At 42.3% G+C, this 14,966-nt stretch overlaps 1 protein-coding gene across 4 annotated transcripts in view; it reads left to right on the forward strand.

The window, feature by feature from the left end:
• Positions 1-14,966, forward strand: part of MIB1 (mindbomb E3 ubiquitin protein ligase 1) — a 115,126-nt gene that overhangs the window by 74,596 nt on the left and 25,564 nt on the right. For all 4 annotated transcript variants that reach the window (XM_019546909.1, XM_019546918.1, XM_019546924.1 and 1 more), the window contains exon 15: positions 7,533-7,694. In XM_019546909.1, the coding sequence (XP_019402454.1) occupies positions 7,533-7,694 (162 nt within the window). The remainder of the gene's footprint in view (positions 1-7,532; positions 7,695-14,966) is intronic.

A 14,966-nucleotide genomic window follows, 5' to 3' on the forward strand; every position in this document is an offset into this window, starting at 1 on the left:
TAGGAACCCCACTCACTGCTACATGCACATGCATTCTCCCCACTCACACACCCCTACATCCCCAGAAACACTCCCAAATGGCGACCAGGGGGCAGGGCATCTGTCAAGGAGTGGAGCTACCCTTGCAGCCCTCAACAGCTCACCGAAACTCATTAAGTGGCCCTGCAGTCAAAATAATTGTTTGCCCCTGGTCTAGAGTTTGAATTTGGTTTTAAAGAGTATTCATATCCTCATTCAAGTCTCTTCTTGATCTGCCTGTTGTCATGATCCTTACTGGAGTATGTCAGTTAAATGATATCCATGTAAAATATTAAAAAGGACACCTTCATCCTAGCTTTTAATCTCAGTTACTCCTGCAGTTGTTCCTTGCACAGCGACCTTGATCCTTTCTTCCATTCTATGACTAAACATAGAGTATAACCTTTAAACAAACATACAAGGCTAGTAGTCTCATCTTTTAAATCCTGTCTCAAGATTCCCTTTGCTTGCATCACTCTCCCGCACCGTTCCATACATCATGTGGAATCAAATTGTAGATTCTAACCTCTTCAGAGCTGAAGATGTTTCTGCAAATCTCTCCTGTGATTTGGGCAGAATTCTTCTTGTTTAGGTTTCTTGATACTGCTGCAGCATAAATACCAAAATGAAGATCAGCAAAAATAAAGATTTTTGTAAAGCCTTTTAAAAATAAAAGCAGCTGAATGTGCTAAAGTATATGTAAATATACTAGGCTTGTATCTGACCTCTTGAACACTATCCTCTGTTAGTCATAGTGTTGCTTCCAGACTGAACACCTGTGATCTTGCCTTCCGCTGTTGGGAACTGATAATATAGCAGTGCTCAGTATCCCCCAGGGTAGGACAGCATTGACCCAGGTTTTGAAAATTTATCAAACATTTAGTTCAGAGATGTAAGCCTCCTTGAATTATGTTTTTCCTTGGCTACTTCCATGCCGCTCAAGGCAGCTCTTTCCCAAAATCACAACCCTTGCAGTTTAAAGAAATGAAATTGTTATTCACTCTAGTTGTTGTCAGTCACTTCCTGTTTATATATTTCCATATTGTAAAATGTTACTCTATTCTTTTTCTTCTATTGTTGTTGTTTCACTTTTTCCATTATGAATTCACTCCATTTTCCTTTTTTTCACCCTGTTAGAGACCCATAACATTTGGGTTTCCTGTGTTTGTCTGTCTTTTACACATATGTCACTTTAAAACTTGTGTTTCCTAAGTCCATATCTGTACTTTGCCAGAAATGAACCAAGCTTTCCATAGACAGCATGCAGGTGAGAAGCCAACATAACATTCACAAGTGGAAAAGATGCTAGGATTGCTGTTGCCCCTCATCCTACTTTTGAAGACAAAAATGTCTTTTGAAGGATTTATTTTTTTGTGGATTTTAGGTAGTAGGAGTCTGTCTGGAGTCTGTCAGTTCCTCCACCATGTCTCTTGCTTTTGGAAAGGAGGAATGCATTCTTCCTCACTGTTAGCAGAGCCTTGTGGGTATTGTGATGGGATGTCTTGCTTTGCTTCTCTCCTATTTTTTTGGCGGGGGACATGTCTTTTAATGCCTCATCCTTGCTACAGCTTCCAGCTCCTCTCATGACTGGTTACAGTGCTGCTGCTGCTACTTGCTGCTGTTTATAGTTTTCTTCTCACAACAAAATTAGGTTGATTCTTTTTTTGTTTCACTGCTGCTCAGTGTTCTGAATAGATGCAGATCTTATTCTTTATCTTGGCAAAGATATTTGCCTTCATTTACAGTGTTCAGATTATACAGTCATAGAGAAGTAGGGATGAAAAGGACTTCCATAGGTTATCCAGTCCAATCCCCTCTTTGAGCAGAATCATCTCTATTTGAACCATTTTATACAGATCTATTGTCTAAATCCCATTAGCAAAATTACAGAATTCTTTTGCATTTGAAAGGTTGTACAGTCATGTGAGGTGAATAACTTTTTTTTTAAATGAACTTTGAACTGGATCTTGTGTTACCCATTTAATTCAATTTTACTAGCTAAGAATGAATGATGCAGAGGTTCCTGTATTGTTTAAAATCCAGCAAGAAGGCTTATGTTTAACCTCAAGTTTAATTATTTCAATTATAGCAAGTTTCATACTTGGCTGTCATTTTTGGGGAGAAATACACTGCTAATTTAGGTTTATGAAGAAGAATATGCATTTTTCTGACTGAAATGACAATAAATATCCTGGCTGCTTCTTTTTTTTAAATACGGCACCTAGACACTAGGTTTCCTTCAGAGTTGTCTTCTAGACCTGTTAATCTTCTGAGTACTCCAAATCCTTTGCTGTATCTTTTAATGGTGTATTATTACCCTTCCTGAAACTTAAGGGGGGTAATGTTTTATTTTTGCTTCTCTGAGAGTGAGAGAAGTTGTAATCTTTCAGTACTTGTCTTTTTTCTTTTTAGAGTGGAGTATGATATATCTTCAAAAATGTGTTCTTTGTATCCACCCAGTTTCACTGCAGAGAGCGCTCTAGATCTTCTCGTGATCTTTTCTTTTTGTTTGAAGTAACTTATTCTTAGAATGTTATCTCCAGATGTGTTTGTGGAGGTATATTGGTGTGTCAGTATCCAGTGCTAAGGTTTGGAGTGCTTCTTTTAAGAATGTAGTAAGATCTCCTTTCTGTACCTCTTCAGGGAGATTCTTGATTCCAAAGTTCTTCCATGAATGATTTTCCACATCTTCCACTTTTTTCTTAGAGCTCCTCTTTTTTTCCTATAAAATTAATTTTATTTTGGAGTTGTATATTAGCATGAAAGTGTTTATGCACATTTGTCTCAGTATCTGTAATTCTGTTTCTAAATTCTTCCATGTCGGATGCAGTTTTACCAAGCTTTACTTCTGTAAAGGATTTAAAAGATTTGAATTATGATATGAACTCACTGAAGTTATCTGTGGTACTGGAAACTGCTTTTGTCCTCTGTTGTTATGCCTTGCTTGTTTTATTTACAGCTCAGGGTCTGCTTGCTGCCTCACAGTTTCTTCTTTTGAGTTCCTTTGGAGAAGATAACGTCTCATATCAATCTGCTTTATATGCAGCTGCCCTCTAACATTTAGGGGAAAATGTTTTTGAAGCCTGAAACAGGTCAGGGAGAGGTGATACCTTTGGATTATGCCAGATCCCCCTGAAGCTCTGCCTCTAAGCAGCCATCTTCTATCACATGACCCTAGAAATCAGTTTTGGATTGTAAAAGTTTGCATTAGAAAAATAAAAATTGTAGTGATCACTTGATACATACAAGCAGTGGCATACCAACAGTGGAGGGGGACATGGGAGGGAGCCATGGCCCTCAGGCTCTTCAGAGTTCTTATCACATGATGTGACTTTAAGTATTGCTACAAGAAGGACCGGGGAGGGGCGTGCAAATACAAGCGTTGGCCTTGAGAGCTGGAGACCCACAGTCCGTCACTGCATGCAAGCCAACCCAGTAATCCAGGGGTCGGCAACGTGTTTGAGCTGAGTACTAAAGAGCCCTGCAACCTCAACGTAGAAGATGTTGCCGTGCCAAGGGCAGATGGCAGGGGAACTGCAAGGGGCCCAGTCCTTAATGTGGGAGTACAGCCCCGGCTGCACATCCTTGGGGAGCATGGCAGGGAAGGGGCTGGGGCTGGGGCTGTGCTATCCCTGGCTCCTTCTCCACTGTCTACCCAGAGGTGTGTGTACAGCTGCTGCCAGCAATAAGCTTGGGGGTGGGAGACTAGACAGGGAGAGGAGGAGTCCTGTTCTGAAGCCATCCATGCTGTTTCTTCTCTCCCTTTCCTCTGTGGTGGTGTTGCTCCCAAGCCTATCTTGACTCCAGACTTCTCCTATTCCTTTGTACTGGAGCTTAGGTGGGGCAGAGGAGATTGTGGGGGAGCCAGGAAGGGAAGAGGGAGTTGCACTGAGACCTGGTGTTGGGGCATGGTGGGAAGCAGATGTGGGGGGAGACAGGAGCTGCCAAGTAGGGCAGGGAAGGCTCCTGCTACCCCTCACTCCCAGGTACAGAGTTTGTGACCCTCAGCCCTACTGGGCTACATGTGTTTGTGTATTTCTGATCAGGGAGGGCAGCTGGGAGGTGGGGCTCAACAACCCCACACTTTGCCCCTAGGGGTAGGGGCTTTATTGGGGCCAGATCCTGAGGGGACTTGCCTCCTTCCTGCCCTCCTTGCACAAGTGCATACATACACACATGCCTCCCTGCCCTTTCCTTCCTCCCTCTGCCACATGAAGCAACAACAGTTCTCTTCCTCTCCGCGCAGCGGTGGAAGGCTGGCATGGTGTGATGGCAGGGCAGGAGCAGGGGGCTGGTAGGCAATGGCAGGGAGCAGGCAGCTACAATGGCAGCATGGTGCAGGGGCAGAGCTGCTGGTGTCTAAGTACTGCTGCTACTGCTACTCCCCCTATACTGTCCCCTGCCCAGGGCCTCTGCATGGACCGCAGCTCGGCCAGCACCATGCAGGACCGACCCTTATGGCTGTGGCGGGGCTCTTGCTTCCTGTGCTGCCTCTCCACAGCTGCCAGACACAAATGTGTGCCACAGGGTTGGGGGTGGTGCAGGCACTTACCAAATCTGTGGGGAAAGGAAAAGTGCCTAAAGCCCAGCACAGAGTAGCGCCTGCAGCAGGAGGTGAGGCAGAGGGAGAGGAGTTGAGGGTTTAGAAGCTGGGTCCCTCCCTAGGCCCACAGGCACTCACCCTGCTATGTGCCTCAGCCCCTGCTGTGCTCCATCAATGGCTGCAGTCCCGGGAGCCAGAGCTGCTGCTGCAGCTCAGACCTCCTGCATGGGCAAGGGAGGAGAGCAGAGAGCGCCAGCTGCACTGCCCCTGCCCCTTTCCCACTGTCTGCTCTAAGGCACCACCACTAGCAGTGAGCTGGGATGGGGGTCAGTAACCTGGTGCAGCAGCTCGCAGGCTTGTGGCTGCCTGCTACAAGCAGCCCAGGCTCTGGGCAGGATCCTGCCACCTGCTGTGTAGCCTAGGCTTCTGGCAGCAGGTAGGCTGCAAACAGCTACATCAGGGTCCTGAACCACAGCCCAGCTGCATGGTGGCAGTGGTTGCACTTTTCCCTCAGGGTGCATGGCAGGGAAGAGACTGTGGTTGCACTGCCTCAGGCCCTTTCCATGCCGTGTGCTCCAAGGTGTGTGTGCAGCCGCTTCTGCCATGGAGCCAGGCCAGGGCTCCAGGCCCTGGTGCACTGGTTGGAGCTTCCTGGCTGCCTGCCACATGGAGCCTGGGCTACTTGCGTCAGAGCCTGCAGCCTCCCCTACGTTTGCTGCAAGCAGCCCAGGCTCCATGGCCAGCAGCAGCTGTCCAGAGCCAGGGCCAGCTGTGGTATGCTGAGCAAAATGCCCTCATATGCCATGCTCTGGCGCACGTGCTGAAGGTTGCCAACCCACTGTCATTCTCTTCCACTTTCCTCCTCCAGAAACAGCTGGTTACTAGTAGTAAATATTATTTGTATTTTATGGATATACTTGTACTCATAGTGTTGTTTTGTAGGGTTTCCTCTGCCAACACATGTTGATAGTGATGTGACCTTATATAGAGGATAAATGTCACTTGCGTTCTGAAGGTTTTACTGAAGCCATATTTGGTGAGCCCCTAGTTTTCTTTTGGAACTGGTAGGTTACCTTGAAAACACCTGTGCAGACCTAACAGGTGAGTAGAGAATAGGCATGTCAAAGAATTAGTATGTGATGTGCATCATATTGATTTGCTCACATCCAGAAATGTTGAACTGGCTGTCTTTGTAGAAGATTCATACTTCAGAGCTGGATTGAATTTGGAAAACCCTGAAAATGACTTCCACAGCTGTGCGAACAGTACGGTGAATGCCATAAATGAAAATCATTCATTCATATTGGGTCTCTTTCAGAGCCTCATGCATCTCTGCAGTAGCAGTCAGATTGTTCTTTTTAAAAGCCATCCCTCAGTGGGAAAGGTGACTCAGATTTTTGTGCTGACACTTTGGGCTTCCATGGTTTTCCAGAGTTCCATGCACACTTCATAATGGCTGCAGACAGAAGACTAAGTTTTACCCTTCATACAGGAGATAGCAGTGGCAAACACTTAATTTTGTTTTTCAGCAGTCACATCACTTCCTAATGTAGAATACCATACTTGTTATGAATGTTGTGGGATACTGTCTGGTGTCTACAGATTCATTTTCTCTTAAGTATGATTTCATAGAAAAATCTATGCTTTTGCATTTTACGCAAGTTATTTTTGATAAGGTGTTATGAAAATATAGACTAGAAATCAAATATCATATAATTTATTTTGTAAATAACATATTTATTATTATTTACAAATAATAGAGATAGACAAGGGACCATAAACATGGTGTTTGCAGCTCGTCAACTTCAGGAGAGATGCCAGGAACAAAGCTCCAACCTGTAAATTACTTTCATTGACTTGACAGAATCATTTGGTATAGTCATTTGGGAGAGCATTTGGAAGATCATGGCAAAATCATGATTTCCAGGCTGTGCTCGGGGTGGGTGGCGGGGGGGCTACAGCAAATTTTGGGTGGCTGCAGTCCCTCCCCCACCAATCCCTCTCCCAGCACTGCCACTGCCTGCCCCGAGTCCAGCCCCAGTCAGGAATAGCCCAGTGATGACCCCTGGCCGCTGCCCTGCATGCGGATCCAGGGGCCCAAGGCCCCTGTGTCCTCCCGGGGTGCATGCAGGGTGGGAGCCGCTGCCCCTGCCCCGCGCCTCCCAGATGAGCTACTCGCAGCTCCGTCCCGTGCCCCTTCCTGGCTGGGCAACACCTGACCCAGCCCCGCTCCCTCCCTCCCTCCCTCCCTGCAGGGGCCCCGATCTGCACCCCTCCGCTGTCCCTACATCAGACTTAGCAGCCCGATACTGGTCTCCAAGCTGCCTAGCTGCCTATCAAAATCAGATTGGTATTGGCTGATATGGCTCGTTAAAAATCGGCCATTGTATTGGCCCAAAAAATATTGGTGCACCCCGAGCAGAAAGTGATGGAAATCAGCAGTATTCATAATGGAATCTTACCACTGGCTAGTTGCTGAAGAGGGATGTCTCAAGTTGTAGTGGAAAAGATTAACCCTTCAATCAGGGGCTTTACTGCTTCACTGATTTGGGGGGAAATAACATTTTCTTTGTAAAATTAGCATAACATAAAAATACATTATTATGAAAATGTCATGAGAACCCTTGATAAGGAAAATTAAATACAAGCTTATAGAACTTTTTACCTTGGTAACTCCTTTTTTCTGGTGTATTGTTAATGTACTGTTGCACTGTTTATAGGGCAGCTTAGAAGTGTTAAAAAGTTCCACCCTGTTTATATAGTTCTTTTGTAGCTGTTCATCAAAAAACACCAAGTAAATCAGGTTATTGGTGCAACAGAACAATTGAGAGCAGTTGAAAATGACTGATATCCTAATTGGAAGTAGACTATTTTAGTTGTGTAGGATTTGTTGAAATTGTCAATGTGTTTAACGTTTTTCTTCCAAGTACCTTTTATTTGTGAGATCTTAGCCAGATTCCTTCCCTTTCAGCTTTTAGTCCGTGCAGGTGCTAAACTGGATATTCAGGATAAAGATGGGGATACTCCCCTGCATGAAGCCCTGAGACATCATACTCTGTCACAGCTTCGCCAGCTCCAAGACATGCAAGATGTGGGCAAGGTAGATACTGCTTGGGAGCCATCAAAGAACACAGTAAATACATGCATTTATTTATTCCTTTTTTCCTTGTACACTGTCTTTAATCAAACTTAAAAATCCTGTACTGTTGAACTGTTTGTTGACAGCATAGTTTTGTTTAAAGATCTTCTGTCAGATCACAGTGTATGAAATGAAGTTATCACGTGAATATTCTTATATTTACTCATTAACTCCCCCACCTTTTTTTTGAGACAAATGCATATGCTATGCAACAAAACATTTGTCAGCCAGTGCTTGATGGCTGCTGGGGGTTAAGAAATGTTAAGAAACAAACAGTAATACAGTAGAGTGAGACTGAAATGATTTCTAAAAATTAACATTTTGCATGTCTTCATTTATAGCTTGCAATTGTTTTATTTTATTCTTCATCTCTTTATGTTTCTTAGAACTTCTGCATGTCTGATTGTGTCTAGCTATCGCTTGATCATTTTAGCTAGTGTATTATGTATGGGTCCTCTCTTTGCAGAGTTCATTTCAGAATTCGAGTGACGTGAGTGTCTTCTCAACTAATAACAAGGTCAAAATTAATGTTCAAATAAATAAAAAGCTCTGGGCATACATACATCAGTTCAGCAAGTGAAGATAACAAATGAGGCAACTGTTTTATTCTGGTGATAAAAATGTTAATATGAATTTTATTCCGAAGATAAAGATCTGTGTTGTAACAATAAAAAAGATCTATCTTTGTAACAGATTCTGCCTCTTCAGTCTAAGAGCTGTGCCCACTAATGCTGATACTAAGACCAAGAAATGCTTATTTTAAGCCTCAAATTTAGGGACTCAATAGACTTTTTTGATGAAAAATTAATGCATAGTACCCTCTTCAGAGTTGAGGGTTACAATGTTACAAATGTTGATACTGTTTTTTGCTTGTACGTCTGCCATTTGAGTATTCCATCATTTTATTTTATTGAGTATTAGTGCATAAAATACCTACATCAACATGCTGGCAATTATTTAAAACATCATTTAGGTGTTGCAATGTGTAAATATGCCAAGATATATTTATAGGGTGCCTACACACAAATTCATGATTCTTTATTTTAAAGCATAGTCTAATAGTTCATTTCTGCTTTTGGCAGTGTTCTAGACATGAAGTCAACTCTGTCTTAAGACAAAAATTATTTGGCTTACAATGAAATGTTACTTTTTCCCATTAGCCATGGAACCCCTTTTTATCTGCTTTAGTATCTAAAAATCAGGTTGGATTCTTTATCGTGCAGCATAATCTCTTAGTAAAGAATCTGGAACAAATTTATAACAATTGCAACTTCCAGCCTCCCTGCCTTAATAAAAGCAGGATTTGCCACTTCAGTTATTCCTGTAAACCCTGCTGTTGGGAAGGTGTAAGGAACTGAAATATGTATAGGAGTTGGGAATAGGGCAGCCTTTTTGAGGATGCAGAAAGTCAGAGTAGAATTCAGGTATCTTGATGGCCTGTGTTGGCTGAAGGCACATCAACAAAATTATACTTTTTTCTGTCATAAGAATATTTGTAGTTCAAAATATACTGACAGCAGATTTGTTGAGTTAGCAGGCTGCCGGATGTATGTAGTTGTCCTAATTCCTGATATTCTAAGTGACTATTATCGTATTTCATTTAAGCAAGCTTTATAGGAGAAAATTCTAATTTGTAAATTCATTGTATAATAATATCAAAAAACACACTGTTTATTGATCATGTACAATCCTATTTATAAAAGAGAAGGTCACGTTGGTTATCTGTGTGTGGTAAGTGACTCTAATGGCACCTACTGTAAAAGGTAAGGAAAGCACACTTAACATTTGAAAGCTATGAATAGGATATTAAAATATATACCTAGTTTAATATAAACTGCACTAAAAGTACTTTTAAGAGGAATACAAATTGTGGCGCTAAAACTGCTCCAACTTTTTTCTAAAATATGCTATAGAACTACTTTTAATACTTGGAATGATTCAGCTCAGACCTAGTTTCAGCTTCGTGGTCTGAGATGAACTTTGCAAAGCTTAACCAAAAGTGGTGAGAGTGGAGTGGTGGGGGTATTTTAAATTTGAAGCAATCATATGGTAAATATGAAATGGATAGAGTGTATATGAATTTTCTGAGATTTAGTATTGCATGAATGTTTTCCACTGACTGCATCTGCAAGATGGTGAAGATGTTGTTTTTTTTTGCTTGGCTACCAGTCTTCTCTACCTCCTCTCAAGATTTCCTGCTTATGCTTCAGAGTTTGGGTTTCCAGTCTTTGGCATTCCATAATTTACATATATGAGGTGTCCTTCACTCTAGGAATTATGTATTATACCAGTTTTTTTAAATGGCCCAGGTGTTACCTCTTAAATTTATACACAAACTTCTAAGTGCCCTGGGTTTCAAAAATAATATACAGCAAGTCCTCCTATGGAAGTTGAACAACAGACTAGGACTTTTCTTGCTTATCTCTAGATCAAGTTTCCTTTGACCCAAGAAATTTTTTGCGTAACCAATCAAAGTACTTGGAAAGTAGGTTGGGTGTGAAAAAGGCGGGTGCTGAAATGGAAAGGGTTTTGTATATTCCTTTATTTGTCAGCTTCATGTGTTGAAAGTGCTAGCTGCATGTCACACCTGCGATTCTCACATTATTCCCAAAATAGTGTTCAGTGTAATTGTCACTATTGCAGAAAATATCAGTAATTGGATGTTAAGGAGACAAGCTCAGTGCTCACCCGTTACTCAATAAGGGTAATAAGTGATGATACTATCTCTCCCCTGTATTAGTTTTTTATGTACCAAATTATTTTCTTGCTTTACTAGTAATAAATAAAGATTTCAGCTAATTATTTTAATAAATGAGATCTTTTGGGACAAAACCCTACTCTTACATGGACATGTTGCTTCCATTCAAGTAATTTTGGAATAGTGAGCATACAAAAGGGTAGAATTTCAGCTGTTAGAAACATGTTAAGATTTTCTTGCATCTGCTGGAGCGTAAAGGTCATTTTAGGAACAATTTACGTTATCATGTTTTTCAAGTAGGTTAGTGATTCAAAATATTGAAGTTGTGTAATTGTCTTTGTAACATTTAGTAATCAGGGAGTGATGACTTGGTATTCTGAATTAGTAATTTAATTTTGTTGCTGAACTTTCTTTGCTAATTTCTGGTGGACAAGATTAAGTTTTGAAATGAAATCTGCATCTTGCTTGTTGGGTAAATTAGTTTCCAATAATTCAAATTTACCCAGTGTGCCTCTTCCCCCCCACCCCCTTTTTTTTAAGGTAAGCTGACAGATTTCTGTAGTCTGAACTTTTTAGCAAATTTAATATAGAAATCTCTTGTTTACTAAATGTTTTGGAGCTCTTCTGAGGCTGAATATCTTAATATACTTTATTATATAATCATAATAGTTCCTTTTAATTCATATTTGTAGTAGTTGCTGTTGGTTGTCATATAGATATATAAATCCAAAAGAGTTATCAGAATTGTTCAGATGCTTCCTTGGTATTCTTGACTAACCTCTCATAGACTGTTCTGACTGACAGAAGTATTCAGTGAAAGTATACCACAATGGCTAAAAAATCTATCCTGAGCTGTTAGTGGAAGATATCAACACCTGGAAGGGGAAGACTTACTTTTAAATGGTTGTGAACATTTTTTTCCAACATGACTCTTTCCTGGCAGTTGCACTAATTTGTCTGTTATGCTTAGAAAATGGACAAGTTTGCTGAATATGCATTTTAAAAGAAATGGAAAAGGTAAAAGTGTCATTGCTGTGAGCAACTTTTTGATCTTGGAATTTGAGATGCATCTTGTGTCACTTCCTTTTAAAAAAACTTATTAATAGGAGATTGATTCTTGGGTATGCTACTGAAGGTCTATTCTGACTTCCCTTGTCAATTTTGCAAGACAAGTTAATCTGATATGGTCATCTATTATAAAATTCATGTAGAACTTCTGAAAACACAGCTTCTAAACATTTAGTGCCTTTGAAAATAAAGTTGCTGTGGCTAGATTAATGATCATTTTACACTGGGATTTTTTGACATGATAATCTGAAGGTATCTGTTACTATGACAGACATGTGGTAGGGTATACGTGTATATTGCAAACAGAATTGGAGATGGAAAACTGTTTTCCTTAAAAATTAGAATTGGCTTAGTTGTAAAAGGGTTGGCCTGAGAGGCGACATGCCAAGTTAAATCGAGTTTATGTCCTCTCTATTTTTTATGATCTATAGAGTAAGCCTTAAGGGTTTTTCTCTGCTTGTTTAAATTAGAAGTCATAGAATCATAAATGAGTACGGCTAGAAGAGACCTTGAGAGGTCATCTAGTCCAACCCCCTGCCTGAGGCAGGCTCATCCCTGTTTAAACCATCCCATACAAACCCATTGTTGAAGCTCTGACCACACAAGACAACACCCTAATCTGCCACTGGTAAAACAGGGGGACCACAGCAGCCAATGTCCTACTGCTGCAAAAGTTGTTAAAAATGTGCTCAATATACTACCCTTCTCAGGGGAAGGCAGACATCCCCATGGCCCATACCAATCTAACCGTGGGGTAAAATTCCTTCCTGACCCCAAAGATGATGCTCAGTCTGACCCTGAACAGAAGGGCAAGACCCTCTACCCAGGAACCTCTAGGTATAAGTCCCAGCAGGAGCATTGGGAAACCCCAGTCAAAATCCCCAGCCTTGACTGCAACCAACACCCAGTGTCTCTGAGGAAGGCTTAAAAAAACCCTTTTCACACATGGAGTAGCAGGAGGGGGAAAAATCCTGACCCCATGCAGGAAATAGAAAAGCCCAGAAATATGGGAAATATTTATAGTAGAAGATAGGCATAGCTCTGCCCAAGTCATTCCTGACTGATGTCTATTCTCCTTCTCTTGAACACTTCCAGTGATGGAGATTCCACAACTTCCCTAGGGAATCCTTTCCACTGCCTCACTGTGGTAACAGTGAAGAAGTTTTTTCTGATATCCAGTCTAAACCTGATTTCCTGTAACTTCAAGCTGTTGGTCCTTGTCCTACTCTGTACCAATAGAAAAAAAAAGTGTTTTTCCCTTTCTTTATGGTGCCCCTTTCGGTATTTGAAAACTGCTATCATGTCCCTTCTTGAGTATCTTTTCCAAAAGTTAAACTTGCCTAGTTCCTTCAGCCTCTCTTTGAATGACTTGCCTTTGAAGCCCTTGATCATTTGTAGCACCTGCCTCTGCACCCTCTCTGACTTCTCCACATCCTTTTAAAAATGTGGAATCCAAAATTTCACACAGAACTTTAGATGAGCTTAACCAGTGCCAAGTAGAGGCCTCCCATGTCTTGCACCTAATGTGTCTGTTGATGCATCTCAAAACTGCATTCTCCTTTTTGTGCAGCTGCATCACACTGCAGACTTGTATTGAATCTGTGATCTGCCAAGACTTCCAGATCCTTCTCTGCAGTGTTGCCATCCAGCTACCCTTTTTGTATTTGTAGTTTTGATTATTCCTCCCATGGGGTAGCACCTTGCATGTGTCAGCACTGAAATTAATTCTGATAGCTCCAGCCCAGCAATCTATCAAGATCCTTCTGAATTGCCATCCCATACGTCTGTGTGTTTGGAATCATTCCTATCTTTGTCTTATCTGCAGACTTGCTCAAGAAGCTTTCTATGCCAGCATCCAGTTCATTAATAAACATGTTGAACAACACTGGGCCCAGGACAGACCCTTGTGGGACTTCCCTCAAAACCATTGCTGTTCTGACATGGATCCATTTATAATAACCCTCTGTTTGCAGCTATTCAGCCAGTTGTCTGTCCACCTAATAGTAGTTTGTCTATCTCACATTTCTCCAGTTTGTCTATGGGAAGGTCATGTTGTACCTGATCAGAAGCCTTGCTGAAGTCCAGCTACTCTATATCCACAGCATTCCTCTCATCCACTTAAGTAGTTACTTTGTCAAAGGATATCAGGTTTGTCTGACATGATTTGCTCTTAATAAATCCAAGCTGGCTACGTGTGGTTAGCCTTTCTTCCTCCAGATACTTCCACATGGACATTAGGGCTGCTTGCAGACATGAAAAAAACCCCAAACAAAAGCTCTTTACTTTAAACTCGGTGTGCTCCCACACTGAGCCCAGCACATGCCCAGAAGATGCAGTGCCTTAGTTGCACCCAGCTTTCCCAAAGTCTATAGAGATTGGATATTCAAGGAGGACCTTTTTGGCACTTTTATCTAATAGCTGGTTGAATCGGGTTCAGCTAAAAGCACTAAAAAGCCCAGCTGAAGCACGCACTCTATACAGGTGCTGTGGCGCCAAGTTGGAGTAACATGCTGCTGCTTCCAGTAGAGTGCATTCTATTTCCTCGTCTGTCAACACCCCCTTAGGATATACTTAAACATTTTCATTGTTTAAGTAGGGCCGTCCCATTTTTGTGTGGTTGGGGGTTGCATGCCACGATGTGTAGTGTGGTGGTCCTCCCTCTGCTGTACTTCACTGGTACCCCCACACCACATGGAGTCCTCAGTACCAGTCAAGCTGTTTGGTGCGGGGTCATAGAATCGTAGGGCTGGAAGGGACCCTGAAGGATCATCGGGTCCAGCATCCTGCATGAGCAGGAAAATACATCTGGGGTCAGGTGACCCCAGCCAGGTGACCGTCCAGTCTTCTCTTGAAGACCTCTAGGGTAAGTGGTTGTACCACTTCTGAGGGGAGCTTGTTCCATAGTCTGGACACCCTAATTGTGAAAAAGTTTTTCCTAATGTTTAGCCTGAAACTCTCTTCCAGGAGTTTGACTGTTGTTTCTAGTTTTCCCCACAGGGTGCCTTAGCGAACAGTTGTTCCCTCAGGCTCTCCTTGCCATGCAAGTCCCTGATCATAAGTGTGGCCCTTCTCTGGACCCTCTCAAGCTTTAGCACGTCCTTGTTGAAGTGCAGCGCCCAGAACTGGACACAATACTCCAGCCACACCAAAGTTGAGTAAAATGGGAGAATCGCTTCTTTGGATTTACTGGAGATGCATAGATTGATGCATGCCAGAGTTTTATTGGTCCTAGCAGCTACTGTGTTGCATTGCCAGCTTGTTCATGCTTGCTGGGGTCTATTGTTACCCCCAGATCCCTTTCATTTGTAGTGCTGGTCAGGTTAGCATTGCCCAGCCTGTAGGTGTGCGGGGGTTCTTCCTTCCCAGATGCAGCACTTTGTATTTCTCTACGTTGAACTGCATCTGGTTCCGTTCTGCCCAACAAGCCAGCCTATCTAGTTCTGCTTGTATCTGCTGCCTATCTGCGGGTGTGTCCGCGCAACCCCATATCTTGGTATTGT

The sequence above is a fragment of the Crocodylus porosus genome, unplaced genomic scaffold (genome assembly GCF_001723895.1).
Source record: "Crocodylus porosus isolate Cpor-Errol unplaced genomic scaffold, CroPor_comp1, whole genome shotgun sequence".
Classification (NCBI taxonomy): Eukaryota; Metazoa; Chordata; order Crocodylia; family Crocodylidae; genus Crocodylus; species Crocodylus porosus.